Consider the following 17,885-nt stretch of genomic DNA (forward strand, 5'->3'; position numbering starts at 1 on the left):
GTCTAAACACTAAACTCCAGCTCGATAACATTGTTTTAATTTGCATAAGTGCAGAACAAAAATTTTAATTCTGTACTGTAAAATACAATAATGTATAGACGCAATGCTAGAGTGGGAAGAGCTGGTTGTAAGTCTGAGGAGTCGTTAAAACAAGAAGTATCTGTATACAAAGAAATACAATAAAACACACAGAAAACATATAAAAATAACCTAGTTTTTCAAAAGTTTATTTGAGGTTTGAAGACTTGACAATGTCATACTCATTTTACATCAACCTAAATGATTTAAATATTTACAAAACATATCAATGTTATATAGCTTTAAAAGTTGCAAAGGTTACCGTATTCGATATTTGTTGAATGGCTAACAAGTGAAATCCCTAACCCTCATTATATATTTTATATATTGTACAGTACCTTTTAGTCTTCAAAGCTTAAATATTTATATCAAAAGAGAAAGTCAACATAAAACTAAAACCAGTTTTTGTGACAAGCCCTTTGGGTAAGTGGATAAAATATATCGGGGGTCATAAAAGTAAAATAAACAGGCAAAGTAGAATGCATAAAATTATTTAGGAATGTGTACAGGTAATCTGGTCTTTATATTACCACATTATGTCCTGAAATTGATATATAGCTCCTATTATGTTAATAAAACAAATCCATTCTTTGTTTCTTTTTGTATTAAAAAAATACATAAACATACTTTACAAATGCAAACGGTAATCTAACCTCCTTCATTTTTTAAATAGTTTACATACAAAACTCTTCTTGTGATGACATGAACATATATTTATTACACCACATGGTAAAATATTAAGTAACATAGAAGTAAACTTTCTGTCTGCATTCATACATAGACACTTATATTTGATCTGCCATAAATACTTCATTTGAGAGAACCTTTTCGACATAAAAGTGGACTTGAACTCAAGAAGTGAGGACGTCTAGGCACTCCTGTGCTTACAGCCTCATTGCTTTATATATGCAGTGAGAGATTTAAAGAACTGCTAATTTATTCAGTTCAGAAATACATTTGGTGATGTCATGTGCTTCTCGCTGTTCTCCTTTCTGTGTGTTTCGAAAAAAAAAAAAAAGCTAAGTCGCCTCTACCAAGATAGTTGCCCCCACACAGAGACACAGAGTGCAAAATTTGGTTTGTTCAGTCAGTAATGGGAGAAAGATTAGCTATAGGGAGCCCACCGATAATATTGGTGACTAGTCCTTTACCCTATGCTTGCCTTTTTATTTTCTGTGCACAGCTTCCAGAGTTCAGATCCTCTTTTTGAGCAAAATATTAACAGTTACAATTTCATGAACATGGAAACTGCCATGTGGTGTTTTCTGCAGTAAAGAAAAATGCTAATTTTAAAATAAAATGAATAATAATTTCATAAATAAGAGAACAATCAATGAATCTTGTACACACAAAATGATGAGAAAGTGCATTTGGTCAAAAAAGCAACAATCTACAGCAAATGTATCTGAAGAAAGTCACGACTAATGTTTGTAAATACTATAGCATAAAGTGCATTGTTTGGGCTGCTTTCCAAATGAATGATCTTTCATCACATATTTTCTTTGCTATAGGTCATTATGTTTGACTTTCTCTTTAATATTGTTCACCAAGGTTGAATACAACATCATACACAATATATATATCTTTTGAAGGACATTATACAGACAGACAGGACATTGACATCTAGTGGCATTTTGTATGCAGCACAATTAAAAATGAAACAAGTAAAAAGTTATGTTACACGGGACCTCACCATTTTTCCACAACTGGGCGCATTCTTTTAACAATTTAAGTGAATTGTTTGTGTGCATGTGAATTTGCAGGGCCCATGCACCCCTCCATCTCTTGTGTGACCTCTAAACTCATCTTTGCATCTTAGTATGACTTAACATATAGAAGATGGGTTTGCATACAACCAGTTTAAATGAAGAACACATTGAGTAGGCATTACTACATTATCACAGTCTCTATCAACAGGTGTTTTCAAAAACCAGCATTACCATCTACACCAATACATATGTAGGTCCACAGCTGTCAAATAAACTGCACATATTCCATACAATAGATCTTAGATACATACAATAGATTTTAAACTTTTGTATAACCTGAAACATATGCTCCAGTAAACTGAACGCATGAGACATATAATGACAAACAAAAGGTATGCACACAAACCTATCATTATTCTCATCTCCCTCCATGCAACAATATAATTCATACCAAAAGAGAGATACATGAATATGTAATATTGCAAACTAAGTAAAATGGCTAGCACTGTTCCAATGCTGAAAAAATGTTTAAAAAACTATAATGCCTTGGGCAAATTCAGAAGAGATTTGCTAGTATAATAATCTTGGGCGTCAGTGCATTCTATGTGATAAACTAAACAGGAATGAGATATTGATGTATTGCTGTTTTTATGACATGCAGAAAAGAAAGCCTATTTTCGTAGTTTGTTCCTATTTAGTATTCAGGTCACTAAGGAAGGAAATGTCTCTAACACAAGTAATAACATGCCTCAAGAACATGCACAATAGGAATGAAATTAAGAGGAAAGAAACATTTGAAGTTTGCAATTTCATAGGTGTAAGTCAAATGTATTTTTAAGATCTAAGATGTAAATATTAATATTTTGATAGGCACGAGGGAAACAATTAGGATAATGCAGTCATCCCAGAGAAATCTTATTGCTAAGCTGCAGCATCACCTTTTACAACTAAATGTGTATTGTAGATAGGAAAATGGGTTTTCGATTGGTATTTGTTTTTTTCTCTTTTTTGGCTCTGAAGAGAATTGTTATAATTGCATTTTTCTGGCTCATAAACAAACAAACAAAAAAAAACTGTAAAAAAAAAAAAAAAAAAAATGATGCTGTCTTTCTTCCTCAACGTATTTCAACCAGTGTGAACAACTTAGAAGAAAATTAAAACATTTCATTACAAAGGGACAATATTTGAAGGACATAATCTGGTGGGTTCATTAAGGGCAGGCACAGACTACCTCGCAAAAAACAGTTACCAGCCTACCAAAAGGTGAGCACTTATTCAATGAAAATCCATTCATGTTCTCATTCAGGTTTTTCAGTTTTTTTTAAATTTGCAAATGATGACTTATTTTGAGTGGTTCTTTGATGGGTATTTTCAGTCCTCTTCAGTGCACCCTAATAGCTCAGCTCTTAATGTAATTCGGCCGTACCATGACCAAGGAAGGATCCTTATAAATCTTGCATAGATTGGTGGATCGATCACATTCTTTCTATGTGTATCATTGTCAAAATTTCCCTGAAATACCTGTAAATGAAAAAAATATATATGTTTTAAGAGTTGCATCACAAGAGGTGACAATGACAACGTGCTTTATCAGAATAATAATAATTTTGCCTAACTTAAAGGTTCCATCTGTACCTTGAGTGAGCAATGATGTGATCATATTGTCTTTTGGGCTTCTGAAATTAAAGAATGACACCTGTGCCAGACTATGCACAAGTAATTGCATATTCTAAACATGCAGCAATAGCAAAACAAGTCCTCACTTACGTCTGTAGCTTTAGGCCTAGTTTACACTATTACAGATGGCTTCAGGCATGGGAATCACAACCATACGCAGCTAAAACATACTGCTCTTTAAAAATGTGCCTTTGTGCTTAATGGCACCGTCATGCATCTTAAAACACAGCACGTTTGCAGGTGTGGAAACTGTGAGTAAATTGCATTGAGCAAAAACACCATTTGATTTCCCTGCCGCTATGTTTTAAAAATGGTGCAGGAACCTTTTTCCTACATGAAACGCAGGCATAGCGGCCCGTTCAAATGATTGAGCTGCCATGCCACCCAAACGTGGTTCACAGAGATGAAATAGTCTGAACCAGACCTTAGGCATTGTGGAGAAATTCAGATTTACAACAGGGTCACAGAAATCTCAGCTATTTTCTATGTAATGTAAACACTCAGAAGGTGCTTCTAAGCTGTCATAAACTGACTCAAAACTGACTGGAGAGTCTTGATGGGGATCTTTAAATATAAATGACAGTACAGCTAGAGAAGTCAAACAATGACTTATTTTAAGCTCATTTACGACTTTTTAAGATACTTGTAAATACTTCACTGCCCATAAATCTGGGCACAGGTAAACTTTAAAGTTTCAGAGCAATAAAAAGGACAATGTGACCTTTGGTCATGTGCATGTATTTGGCACCAATGAAAATTGTGCATATCATTATTTGATAATAATGTTATTATAGCTAAAACCTGATACTAAACAGTTTACAACTAAAGTTACACGTCAAATTAGCCCCTAACTGTCACACAGAACATTGGACCTCATCCTATCCTAAAACTGCAACCTAACCACTATTCTTAACACCTACGTTTTCTATTTTTACTGTTTGTTTGTCTTTCTTTTATTTTCTTTAGATGTGGCCCTGATGAGATGTTCTAAAGCTATCATTTTCCGTGAAGATTCAGAAGAACCATTGTAAGTAAATATTTTAAGGGTTTTGGGAAGTAGTTACTGAAGAGAGGAGAGGCAGAACCATAGTCCTTGACATACAGAGTTTAAGATACCTGCCTGCACTATTGCCGCGTACACACGATCGGTTTGTCTGATGAAATTGGTCTGATGTACCGTTTTCATCAGACAAACCGATCGTGTGTGGGCCCCATTGGTTTTTTATCCATCGGTTAAAAAACTAGGAACTTGATTTAAAATTATCTGATGGTTAAAAAAATGATAGAAAAACCGATCGTCCATCGGTTAAAAATCCATGCATGCTCAGAATCAAGTCGACGCATGCTTGGAAGCATTGAACTTAATTTTTCTCAGCACGTCTTTGTGTTTTTCGTCACCGCGTTCTGACAGGATCGTTAATTTAACCGATGGTGTGTAGGCATGACTGATGAAAGTCAGCTTCATCAGATATCTGATGAAAAAATCCATCAGTCCGTTTTCATCAGATGAACCGATCGTGTGTACAGGGCATTAGACAAGAGAAATATAAAAACTCTTAGGGCCAGATTCACGAAGAATTGCAGCGGCATAACTTATACTAAATAAAAAAAATTATCCGCAATTTTTCATCGCAAGTGCCTGATTCACCAAGCACTTGCGATGAAAACCTACGGCCGCGGCCTCCGGCACAAGGCGGGCCAATTCAAATGGGCGTGTGCCATTTAAATTAGGCGCGCTCCCGCGCCGGACCTACTGCGCATGCTCCGTTTCCGAACTCCCGCCGTGCTTTGCGTGCCGTGACGTCATTTTTTTGAACGGCGATGCGCGTAGCGTACTTCCGTATTCCCGGACGGCTTATGCAAACGACGTTGATTTTTAAATTTCGACGCGGGAACGACGGCCATACTTTAGACAGCAATGACTGAAGTTAAGGCACCAAAAAAAAGTGTAACTTAGCGACGGGAAACTATACTAGCGGCGACGTAGCGAACGCGAAAAACCGTCATGGATCGGCCGTAACTCCTAATTTGCATACCCAACGCTGGTTTATGACGCGAACTCCCCCCAGCGGCGGCCGCGGAACTGCATCCTAAGATCCGACAGTGTAAAACAATTACACCTGTCGGATCTTAGGGATATCTATGCGTAACTGATTCTATGAATCTGCCGCATAGATAGAAACAGGGATACGACAGCGTATCAGCAGATACGCCTGCGTATCCCTTTTGTGAATCTGGCCCTTAGTTCTTTCTTAGTGAAAGTTCTTGAGTCCTGCTAATTGGCATGTTTATCTTCTAGCTATATTCGATTACTGGATACATTTTAGTAAAATAAAAAACAGAATGTTTTAGGTATGTCTTATTTTTTTATTTCCTTCAAAGCTCAGCTCAAACTAAAACTGTTTTAATTTTTTTTGAACATAGGAAATGTGTCAGTGCCCTAGTGATGATTGGTGAGTTTTCAGGAACAGGAAGTGATAGCAAAATCACTTTAATGGGAACAGCAACAAAACCATGTTTGCAGTAGAGTGAGGCCCCGTACACACGACCAGTTTCCTCGGCAGAATTCAGCTTCCGACCGAGTTTCTGGCTGAATTCTGCTGAGAAACCCGGCCGTGTGTACAATTTCGCCGAGGAAGCCGACGAGGACCTCGGCGAGGAAATAGAGAACATGTTCTCTATTTCCTCATTGTTCTATGGGAGCTCTCGGCCCGCCGAGCTCCTCGGCGGCTTCAGGGCTGAACTGGCCGAGGAACTCGATGTGTTTGGCACGTCGAGTTCCTCGGCCGTGTGTACGGGGCCTAAGAAGGGATACAACCTCTGTGAGGTATTTTATTGCCTGTACCTTCCTATACCAGTTTATCTATTTTTCTGATTTATTTTCCTGGTATCCATATCTAAGTCACAGGTAGAGGAGTTGGGCTTTATGCTATGATTTTTAAACATGGGGACAGTGCGAAAAAAAATGTAAGCACCTTGTAAAATTCCTCTTTTTCAGCATCAAAATTTAGTATATATAGAGTAGACAATCCCCAGTGAGTGGTGGAAGAAGCTGCATCCTTAGATAACCTTATCTATACTGTACAGGATGCCAAGGATGGGTCCTATATGGGTGCTATGTGGCACCAATATTTAGGTTGTGGTCCTTTAAGGTACTCAGGGCTCTCACCTGAGATGAGTGAGAAATTTCAAGGTACTCATGAAAAGGAGACAGTCCTTTCTCTGATATTGAAGACATATTTGGGACCCGGATTTTTGGTGGTTCGGAGTGACATCCGGGAGGGAAAAGCACCTCTACTCCTGACTATGGGGACACCAGTCCCTACAGGGCTAAGCAGCCACCAGGAAGCTCTTAGTGTTAGGCGTGGTGGTGTAAGAGTTGAATGGAAACTTGGTTGTGTGCTGCATGTGTGCTACAAACGTACAAACATCTGAAGCTGGATGCTGCTAACCCTGGGTTAAACCCTTACCTGGCTTTTGCATATTTTACAGTTTTATTTATGCTGAACATAAGCAAAGTTTTGTGTTGCATTTCCTGAAGTTTTGCTTTGCCGCCGGGAAGCTCTCTCGTGTTTGCTTAAGAAGAATAAACACCTTTATGTTTAAGCTAACCGGCTGTTGCACATGGTCCCAAGGTGCTAAACCCCCCTGAATATTACAATACCATTACATTTACCTAGACTATTTAATTAAAAAATTATAATTAAACAGGAACATACTGTGTTTTACAAATCCCTGCTGTCTGTAACCTTAAAGGCCATTCAATTTGCCTTAATTAAAGGTCCAAACAGATGTACATGCAGTAAGTAAATCCACCATTGTGTAATCCAAAAGTTTAAGCCTAATGGTGAAATGATACAATACCCAGTAGAAAACAGTTGCTGTGCTGAACCTTATCTTCAAGACAATCATAAGCAGCTGGCTTAAAACATACTGATGGGTCTGCAAACTAAATATTTCTCATAGGATGTATAATTCTATTCTTGAAGACCATATGGTGACTGAATACACAAAACTACATGCCACTAATCCATCTATATGACAATTATATATTACCATGCAACAATTTTAAGACATAATTCCTATTTAAGGTAGCGTCTTAAGCTACCTACAACAGGAATTCACAAAAAGGACTCAATGTGTACAGTAAATATGAACATAATTATAGGTCTTTTGTTTTGCTTCAACACTGTTATTCATTATGGGAAAAGTCATTTTAGATTCTCGTTTATCAATAGCTATCAGTCTCTTTGGTTTGGTTGTAAGTTCAGTCTGGTCCGTCTGGTTGGAGTTTGCACACGGTTATAGGTCACCTGGACAGTAATTGGCCATTTAGACAACAAATGTTGTACAGTTGGAAAAGGGAAAACAAGTCATTCATGTCCAGAAGTACCAGTATTTCACTGTGTTCCAGCAAGGAGAGAGAGGTGGTGACAAAACAAGGCGAACAATGGGGGGAGGGGCAATTAGGTGTATGTGTTACTTTGCTCTGCATGGGCAAAGCACAAGTTAATTAAACAGATATCAAAATGTATCTATAATAATCTGACTATCTAATCTTGAATTGATACTGTATAAAAGTGCAACCTTACAATTCATGAATACTTGAGAGAATAAGACTTAGCTTTTAGGGCTTTACTAAAGTATGCTTAATGCTAAATAACAGACACTCAAAACCTATACTGGGGTCTTTAAAAAAAAAAAACTTGCGTAGTACATGTACAGTATTTGCTTTGTTAATGGGACAAAAAAAAATAATGTTATTAGGCTTTCTTGAACAAGTCAAATGGTTTTCATTGATTTAAAATAGAAAGTTGCAACTATATGGCAATCACTAGGCCCTAAATATCAATTTTCCACTTTAAACAATAACAAAAAAAATTCAACAGCACAGGAAAAAAACTGATTGTATTATTTTTTGCCCCATTCTCATGGAATAAATGCGCATGGACTTTCATTGGGAAATTTGCTAAGCAATTGTTTTTATAAATAGGGTGATGGTTCATAAGGTGACACTTTTGCTGTAATAGGGAGATACTACAACTAAATACAGCACAGTGCATTATATCTGAGAAATAAAACTGCAATAGTATAATAACTTAAAGCGGAGTTCCGGCCACAATTTCACTTTTTAAATATAAATACCCCTGTAATACACAAGCTTAATGTATTCTAGTAAAGTTAGTCTGTAAACTAAGGTCCGTTTTGTTAGGTTGTTACAGCATTTAGACACTTTATAAAATAGAAATTGACTGGGGCCATCTTAAGTGTGGGCATCATGAAGCCAGACTGTATGACTTCCTGGATTTCAGCCTTGCAGATCTCGCACATGCTCAGTGCTGCACAAGCAGTGTCAGATCAGGTTTCAGCACCTGTGCATGTCCAAGTCACATGATTCTTTGAGACTGGGGAGTGCACAGACTCCTGGAAAGTTACACCCACTACATTCCCAGGAGTCTGTGCGGTGTAGGTTAGGAAGCATTAAGCACCTAGGTGCAGGAAGTGGGAAGATTAACTATTCTGCCTAGCAACAACACTTTGAAGGCATCTAAAAAAAAATATTGTTTTCGTAAAAGGACTAATGACATTTTTTTAAAACTACTAATGTAATGTTATATTTATGGGTGGAACTCCACTTTAAGAGTGGTGATTCAAATTCCTAAAAAATTGTATATCTCATTGTTTCTTTTTAAAGTATATGTCAGGGCAATAAATAAAAAAATATGCAGCACATCTCTGTACTTCATTCACGTTTCACCATGGTTTATCCCATGGTTTAAGTACAGAAGAATACATGTTGAGCTGCCAGGAATGTACTTCTGCATCATATCGTGGGCTGACAACACACGCCCTTTTTGTGAAGTCATTGGTGTCAGCTACATTTTCTTTTGGTAAGCTACTCAAACCCTCCCAATGGACTATCTCAATATACACATTAAATTTTGAGTTCACCTTTTTAGAAAAAATTATAACTGCACATATTTTCACTGAAATAAAATGTGCATTTAATATTTTTTATTGCGGGAGCCTGGAAATCATTGCACCCAATATCAGTGGATCAATGTGGACTCCTGCAGACCAGTCCTGTAACTTTCTGGCCATACCTCCATATGGGCTGTCACTTTGAAAGCTGCAGGGCTTGTGAATAAAATACAAATGTGCTAATCAGAGCCCTCACAGTTCAATTAATCTACAAGCCGTCTGGAAACTGTGAATGAATGACGCAGCCATGAGACGGAGCATGCAATATGTTCCAAAGTTGAGCAAATAAGAGGATCTCATTGTTAGGGTTTACATATCCCTTAAGCCATCCTGAAACAGACCACAATACAGCAATCCAAGATAGGTTTTAAAGGACACAATGCACCATACCACAAAGTGTATCTAAAGAAATAATAGTGTTGGATGGAGTGGGGTAAGATAGAATTTCCTGTTCAGTTTTTTATTGTTTTTATTGTTATCTGTGTTCACACTGGGGAGATTCACACTCTTTATTTGTCCTGTTAGCGATTGCCACTGAAACATAGGGGTTAATGTATTAATTGCAAATAGGTTGTTCACTTTGCAAGTGCATTATCACTTTTCAGTGTACTTTTCCTTTAGTTTAGTAAATGTGGTCAAAATTCACTTTGTAACTGAAAAAATACAGTATTTTCTCTTGCACAGAACTTCACCGCATTTTCCTAGAAAGTGAAAATACCCTTGTAAATTAACCTGTCTATTTGCCTTTAAAAAAATCAATCCCATCTTTTGAGGGACATACACATTTTTGAGAGAAAATTTTACAATGAAGTTGGTTGGTTGGTAGGGACAGCTATCTTTTTTTCTCTCATTTGAATTCCCCCAATTGAACACAGACAGCAAAAAAAAGAATTAATAATCTGACAAGGGCTGTAACTCTTCCCTATCTAAAACAAAAATGTTCTTGTAAAAAGTATCCATCCCTAATGCCCATCAATTGCCCCGTTGTGCCAAGGGCATACATGAATGGTTCCAGCATAGAAAGTATTCCACACTGAACTGAATTAAGCTCCAGCATCACTGTGTCACTGTTGATGCAACTGTGAGTACCTCTCTCTTCTTGGTAAAAAATATAAAGCTAGAAGCTATGGTGGGGACTTCAAACATGAATGCAAATATATAATTATTTGTACCCTTCAACATTCCTGAATTTATCTTGCCCAGCCTTTACGCACAAGGTCCATTGTCTATATTTATTACCTATGTCTAGTGCTAACCCTTTATTAGACTTAAAGAGGCTGATTTACTAAATGTGTATACAATGGTCTCACAAAAAGGAGTAAAGAATCACCTAAATTTTCCAATCATGTACAGATAAAATATTGAAACAAACATTTGCTTGGAAAATTGAGATTAATTTTTACTCCTTTTTGCATAAACATGCTCAACTTCTTTAGTATAAGAGCCTATTTGTGTATCTAAAGTACTTTTTTCTCAGGTGTTTTCCATTACGGATAAATCCCTTTATTTTCTGTCTGAAAAAGAAAATAAAGGTCTGATGTGACCCCGCTAACACCTCCATCCCTAGTAATACACTAGGGATGCCCCCTTTTGTCTGTTTATGTTCTGTCTCAAAGACATCTTAGAAAGTGAGTGAAAATCTCTTTATAGAGTCAGTTTACATTGGAATGAGTGTCCCCATTAAATATTTTCCCTATATTCCTGTTTTGATGAAAACTCAAAACTTAGACTTTCCCCTAATTTTAGTCCTGGTGACAACTAACTCTCACAAACAGGGGCAGACAGGGAGTTAATAAAAGTATAAACTGGCAGGGATTCCAATTCTTCCTCACACTGTCCAAATTGAAAAAAAAAAAGGTTTTGGTCTTAGAATTAAGAACTTCATGGACTTTTAGTTTATGCCCAAGCATTTTTTTTTCATCCATTGCTTATGTAGCCACCCTGGCTCAAAGCGGTACATTTTTTTGCACATAAATTTTGCATTTTATATTGTAGGCCTGTAATTCTGCAAGTATTCTAATTTATCATCCCTGTTTTTTAGCTGGTCTAAATCCGCTTTTAACGTAAAGGGACACTTTTTGGTTGCCATGAACAATCTCAAGTTTTCAGGCAGAAAGAACAATATACAATAAAACCTTCGATTGCAAGCATATTTTTTTCCGGAAGCATGCTTGTAATCCAAAGCACTTGTATATCAAAGTAAATTTTCGCATAGGAAATAATGGAAACTCAAATGATTTGTTCCACAACCATTTTTTCATAAGTCCTTCAGTCCATAGTCCATATAAAAAGATAATAGCAATGTGATAAATTGTAACCATAAAATGTCCATCCACAAATGGAAGCCTCCACAAGGGGATTAGAAGCAAAATCCAGAAGGAGCTACAGAGTATAAAAGAGAAGAGAGGCGCCTCTAAGTGTAGCAATATGGTTACATTTAATGAGGTACAACATTTAGCAACTCACATGGTTTATGATTAAAAGAGGTACATCTAAATATACAGGCATCTGGGGTAAAGCGATCCACATAGACCGTCCTCCTCACGGCCTGCTATCACCATTGTCAGTCTGCAATTGTGACCGGGAAGACTACCCTGCAGTAGAGCAATCTGAAAGCGAGGCTTGAAAGGGACGACATCAATGGCGGTGCAGAGAATGGTCTATGTGGACAGCATTACCCCGGATGCCTGCATACTTAGATGTGCCTCTTTTAATCCTCAACCGTTTCTAAACGTTGTACCTTTATTAACTGTAACCATATTGCTACACTTAGCAGTGCCTCTCTTCTGTTTTATACTCAGTTGTGACATGACGCTACTATTATATCAACACATCTCTTGTATATCAAGTCAAAATTTATTAAAAATCTTGTTTGTCTTGCAAAACGCTCTCAAACCAAGTTACTCTCAAACCAAGGTTTTACTGTATATAATATAAAACTGCATGCAGGGCACTGGACAAAGCACTAGGGACAAAAGGGAGATGAAATGATTTGATACAGTAATATAATCTATAAGATTACAGTGTACTGTATGTGTTATGCATTTTGTACTTTTTGAATATGGCTCTGCACTCACAGGGAACGGAGCCTGGCACACATAGCATCGGGCAGAGGATCCAACGGGGGACACAGCGGGGGGACATTGCAAAATCCTGTGACAAGGTAAGTATGCTGTACAAGGATTCTGCAATGCATCCTGAAGCCTCGTACACACGGCCGAGGAACTCGACGTGCCAAACACATCGAGTTCCTCGGCCAGTTCAGCCCTGAAGCCGCCGAGGACCTCGGCGGGACGAGAGCTCCCATAGAACAACGAGGAAATAGAGAACATGTTCTCTATTTCCTCGTCGAGCTCCTCGTCGGCTTCCTCGGCCGAAACTGTACACACGGCCGGGTTTCTCGGCAGAATTCAGCCAGAAACTCGGTCGGAAGCTGAATTCTGCCGAGGAAACTGGTCGTGTGTACGGGGCCTGAGTGTGGCTCGTGGTTACCGCTAACGGTACTGAAATTTAACCCTGAGCCACACTTGGGATTGCCGCCAGGAGGGTTAATCAGATTATTTAATAAAAATATAACCGTGATTAATGATCAGTATTCAGACCATGCAGGAAAGAGGGGTTGTTAATCTGAGAATATTTAATAGTTAAACTAATACCGCTATATAATGTCCTGTTCTAATTTGTTTGGAGCTTTGTATACATCAAATGAAAACCACTAATACATAAGGGAAAATGTAAACTTAACCAAAAAGTTGTGCTTTTGCATATTACCATACTTCTTCTTTAGGTTCCACCTTTTGCTAATAACCTGAACTAGTATTTCAATTCTGTGTGTTTATTGCTGTATTTCTTTCTGTGCCATCTATTTTCTCCTACCTGAATTTGCTGGAATTTAAAGCCCCTATTTAAATTTACTATATGGCATGATGAAAATACATAAAATACATAACATTTAGCTAGATTTACATCTAGTATGCTGACACAGTTTGTGTAGCTTAAATAACTTTGCATTTGTTCTAAAAAAAATATTAGAACATGCAATGTAATGTAAACTGAGTTATGCAGTACGCGCTTCAGCTAATCAACCCTTTTATGAAGATTCAGATTGCCCAAAAACCACTGAACATTTAGTATATGAGAATAATCTAATACATGCTACTTTAACCTCCCTGGCGGTATGATTCTTTCCGAAAAAACATGCTGAAAGCGGTACCATTATTTGCAAGGAAATTTGGCGTTTTATACTGTAGGTCTGTAATTTTTAGAAATAATTCACTTAAATCTGACCAAACAAGATTCTAATAGGCATCCCGGGTATGACATTTTTTTAAAAACAAAATTATAAATTATAATATAATAAATAATTATAAATAATTATAACAAATAATAATATAATTATAATAAAAATTATTCAATAATGTAATCAAATTAAAATCACTGAAATTTGCTCAGTTGCAGAATTGTTGCTGTCATTATTTTTTTTTTTTATGACGAATTTCCCCACAAATCGCTATCGCACAATTCTGCAAGTGATTATAATTTATTATCGCTGTTTTTTAGCTGATCTAAAACTATTTTTGACATAAAGGGACACTTTTGGTTGCTATGGACAATCTACAGTTTGCAGGGAGAAAAAAAGGTTTTTATTATATAAAATGACATGCATGACACAGGACAGACCACTAGGGACAGGGGGGGTGTGTTTTTTTTACATACAGTACTGTAATCTATAAGATTACAGTATACTGTATGTAAGGTGTTTGTTTACGTTTTTGAATTTGGCGCCGTTCTCCGTCCCCGTGCGTCGTAACGTCGCAGGGAACGGAGATCGGCGTCACACGGAGGCACTATGTGAATCGAGCGAGGTCCCGCTCGCTCACACAGCGCGGTGGCATCGCTGGATCCAGGGACAAGGTAAGTAAAAAGTGCCTGTGGATCTAGCGAGGCAAGCCCGAGACTGACTCGGGGTTACCGATCGTAGCAGGAAAATCTAACCCCGAGTCAGTCTCGGGAACACCGCCAGGAAGGTTAAACAATATCACTATTAATAATAATAAAAGTAGATGATAATAACAATATTCTTTTAAATGCCGTTGACAGTTAGAGTCGGTTCACACATAGGCGACACGACTTCGGGGGCGACTCTGCAAGTCGTCCCGAGGACGACTTCAGAGGCGATTCGCAAAATGACTTCTGTATAGAAGTCAATGCAGATGGCCCCGAGCCGCCCCCGAAATACTACAGGAACCTTTTTTCTAAGTCGGAGCGACTTGCGTTGCTCCTATTAGAACGGTTCCATTGCATTCAATGGGACGCGACACGTCAGGCGGCTGAGCCGCCTGTTGTGTCGCCCCAGTGTGAACCGTGTCTTATTTTTGATATCAGCAGCTGTCATTATGGTTGTTACAATTCTCAATGTTTAGTAAATCCACAGAAGTAACTTCTTTGGCAACACTTGTTATGTCTTTACTCACTAGAACTCCAACGGAGTTTGATGTGGGTGTACTTACTGGATATTCAAGCAAAACTGAGGTGGGTGTGCTCACTGAATCCCCAACAGAGTTTGAGGGGGGAAGTATGCTAATACATGGAGTGAACACCCAGGTATTCAAGTGCATCTCATAAAATTTGAATATCATCAAAAAGTCGATTTATTTCAGTAATTCAATTCAAAAAGTTACACAGACTGATATTTGTAAGCATTTCTTTCTTTTAATTTTGATGACTATGGCACAGCTAGTGAAAACCCTAAATTCAGTGTCTCAGAAAATTAGAATATTACATAAGACCAATTAAAAAAAAAGGATTTTTACTACAGAAATGTTGGCTTAGTGAAAAGTATGTCCATGTAAAGCATATTATGCCCTCAAGGCAGGGATCCTTTTGCATGAATTACTGCATCAATGCGGTGTGGCATGGAGACGATCAGCCTATGGCACTGCTGAGGTGCTATGGAAGCCCAGGTTTCTTTGGTAGTGGCTTTTAAGCTCATCTGAACTGTTGGGTCTGGTGTCTCTCATCTTCCTCTTGACAATACCCCACAGATTCTCTATGGGGTTTAGGTCAGGTGAGTTTGCTGTCCTATCAAGCACAGTGATACCATGATCATTAAACCAGGTATTGGTGCTTTTGGCAGTGTGGGCAGGTGCTGGAAAATGAAATCAACATCTCTATAAAGCTGGTCAGCAGAGGAAAGCATGAAGTGCTCTAGAATTTCTTGTTAGAGGGTTGCATGACTTTGGACTTGATAAAACCCAGTGGACCAACACCAGCAGATGACATGGCTCCCCAAATCATAACTGATTGTGTAAACTTAACACTGGACCTCACGCAACTTGGGATCTCCACTCTTCCTTCAGGGTCAGGGTCCTTGATTTCCAAATAAAATGCAAAATTTCCAACAGTCCGTGATGATATGGGAGCCATATCATCTGCTAGTGTTGATCTACTGTGTTTTAGCAAGTCCAAAGTCAGCGCAGCCCTCTACCAGGAAATTCTAGAGCACTTCATGCTTCCCTCAGCTAACCAGCTTCATGAAGATGCTGATTTAATTTTCCAGCAGGACTTGGCGCCTGCCCACTCTGCCAAAAGTACCAGAACCTGGTTTAATGATCATAGTATCACTGTGCTTGAACTATAAATTTCTAGAGAGCTGTAACATGAAAGAGTGAGCATTAAAATGCTCACAACAGTCTCTATTCACAAGTGCTGTTCTATGGGATAGCAAAAGGGATAGCATGAGTTCCTTTAAACAGCCTTTACATAAGCACTGGGGGACAGATTCACGTAGAAATATGTTACACTGCGGCGGCCTGATTCACAAAGCACTTACCTGTAAACTTGCGGCGGCGTAGCGTAAATCCGCTCGACGCAAGCCCGCCTAATTCAAATGGGGCGGGCACCATTTAAAGTAGCCGCGTTCCCGCGCCGAACGTACTGCGCATGCTCCGTCCCTAACATTTCCCGACGTGCATTCATGCCATTCACCGTTAACGTAAATGGCGTCCAGCGCCATTCACAGATGACTTACGCAAACTACGTGAAATTTAAAATGTTGACGCGGGAACGACGGCTATACTTAACATTGGCTAGGCCACCTAGAGGGCACCCTTAGTTTTACGCCGCGTATCTCTATGGAAACAACGTCAATTTAGAGCGACGGGCAAAGCAGACGTTCGTGAATCGGCGTAACTAGTCATTTGCATATTCTACGCTGACCGCAATGGAATTGCAACCTATCGGCCGGCCTAGAATTGCAGCCTAAGATCCGACGGTGTAAGTCAATTACACCTGTCGCATCTTAGGATCAGACGCATAGATACGACAATCGTATCTCAGAGATACGACGGCGTATCAGGAGATACGCCGTCGTATCTCTTTTGTGAATCTGGCCCTATCTCTGCAGTGAACATACTGAAGGACAATGGGTGTGTCTTTTCCTTTATACTTAAAATATTTTCCTTAGACCAACATCTTTATTAAACTATACTACTTGTCCTTCTGATTTTTCTTTTCATAATACAGCTTAAAAGTTAAAATGTTTAAAACCGATCTATACCACACTCCCCGAAAAATGAATTTGTTCAACATTGAAGTAACACAGTTGTAGAACATCATACAGCTTCCGCTGGGCTCCCAGTCCTTACTGACTTAGAAGCATTTGGCCGATTAAATACATTTTTATCTATATCATGCCAGTTACTTCTAACATTTATGGTATCTGTGACGTAAGCCGCCATCTTTAGCTAAAAAGATTACTTTGTCTATTCTCACACTTTTAGAGGAACTTTATGTCTGCTCTTATCATATTCTGTCTAGACTATTGTGGTCCTTCAACATTCCCTGTTTTCTTATGTAACTACAGTATATATTCCTGTACTGTGCTTTATTGCATCCGAAAATTGCTCTGAGGGCTTCTAATGAGTAGTAACATTACAGAAAACTGGTACTATGGCCTGTCCTTACAGAAATAAGGTTATGCCTAATAAAAATATATATCCCAGCTGTAGAGTGTTCCTCTCTTCTCCTTATAATAGATCTTGGTTCATTTTATTTTTTGGAGCCATCTGTTCTTTGCTGGCCAAGTTCACACAATTCTCTAGTCTCTGACAGATTTATTGAAGTGATGTCTGACACACTGTAGATGCAAATTTAATTTATTAGCCAACCTATCATCACCCTATCTGTATCCTTATATTACCTTGTCTTTTCTTTGTTTCTCATCTTGATAGATGGTCCAGTGTTCTCCATTATTACTGAAGGCAAGCTTGTAAGAACCTACAAACTGCACATGTCCAAAATCTTTAGCTCCTTGTGTAATGATCCCTGTGACCTTTGTAGGTCGAATTAGATCCACCTAGAAAGATACAAAGGCAATATTTTACTGTCAACAAAAATGTGGAATACAAAAACATGTCATTTTATGTTACGGTTTTATTC

General features: G+C 38.2%; 1 protein-coding gene across 1 annotated transcript in view; it reads right to left on the reverse strand.

Moving 5' to 3' along the window:
• Positions 1-200: 200 nt before the first annotated feature.
• EDIL3 (EGF like repeats and discoidin domains 3) overlaps positions 201-17,885 on the reverse strand; it is an 862,525-nt gene continuing 844,840 nt past the window's right edge. The window contains exons 10-11 of the mRNA XM_040341735.1: positions 17,647-17,802; positions 201-3,308 (exon numbers count right to left, since the gene is read on the reverse strand). Of these exons, the coding sequence (XP_040197669.1) occupies positions 3,159-3,308; positions 17,647-17,802 (306 nt within the window). The 3' untranslated portion in view covers positions 201-3,158. The remainder of the gene's footprint in view (positions 3,309-17,646; positions 17,803-17,885) is intronic.

Source organism: Rana temporaria, chromosome 1 (assembly GCF_905171775.1).
Source record: "Rana temporaria chromosome 1, aRanTem1.1, whole genome shotgun sequence".
In the NCBI taxonomy this organism is placed as follows: Eukaryota; Metazoa; Chordata; class Amphibia; order Anura; family Ranidae; genus Rana; species Rana temporaria.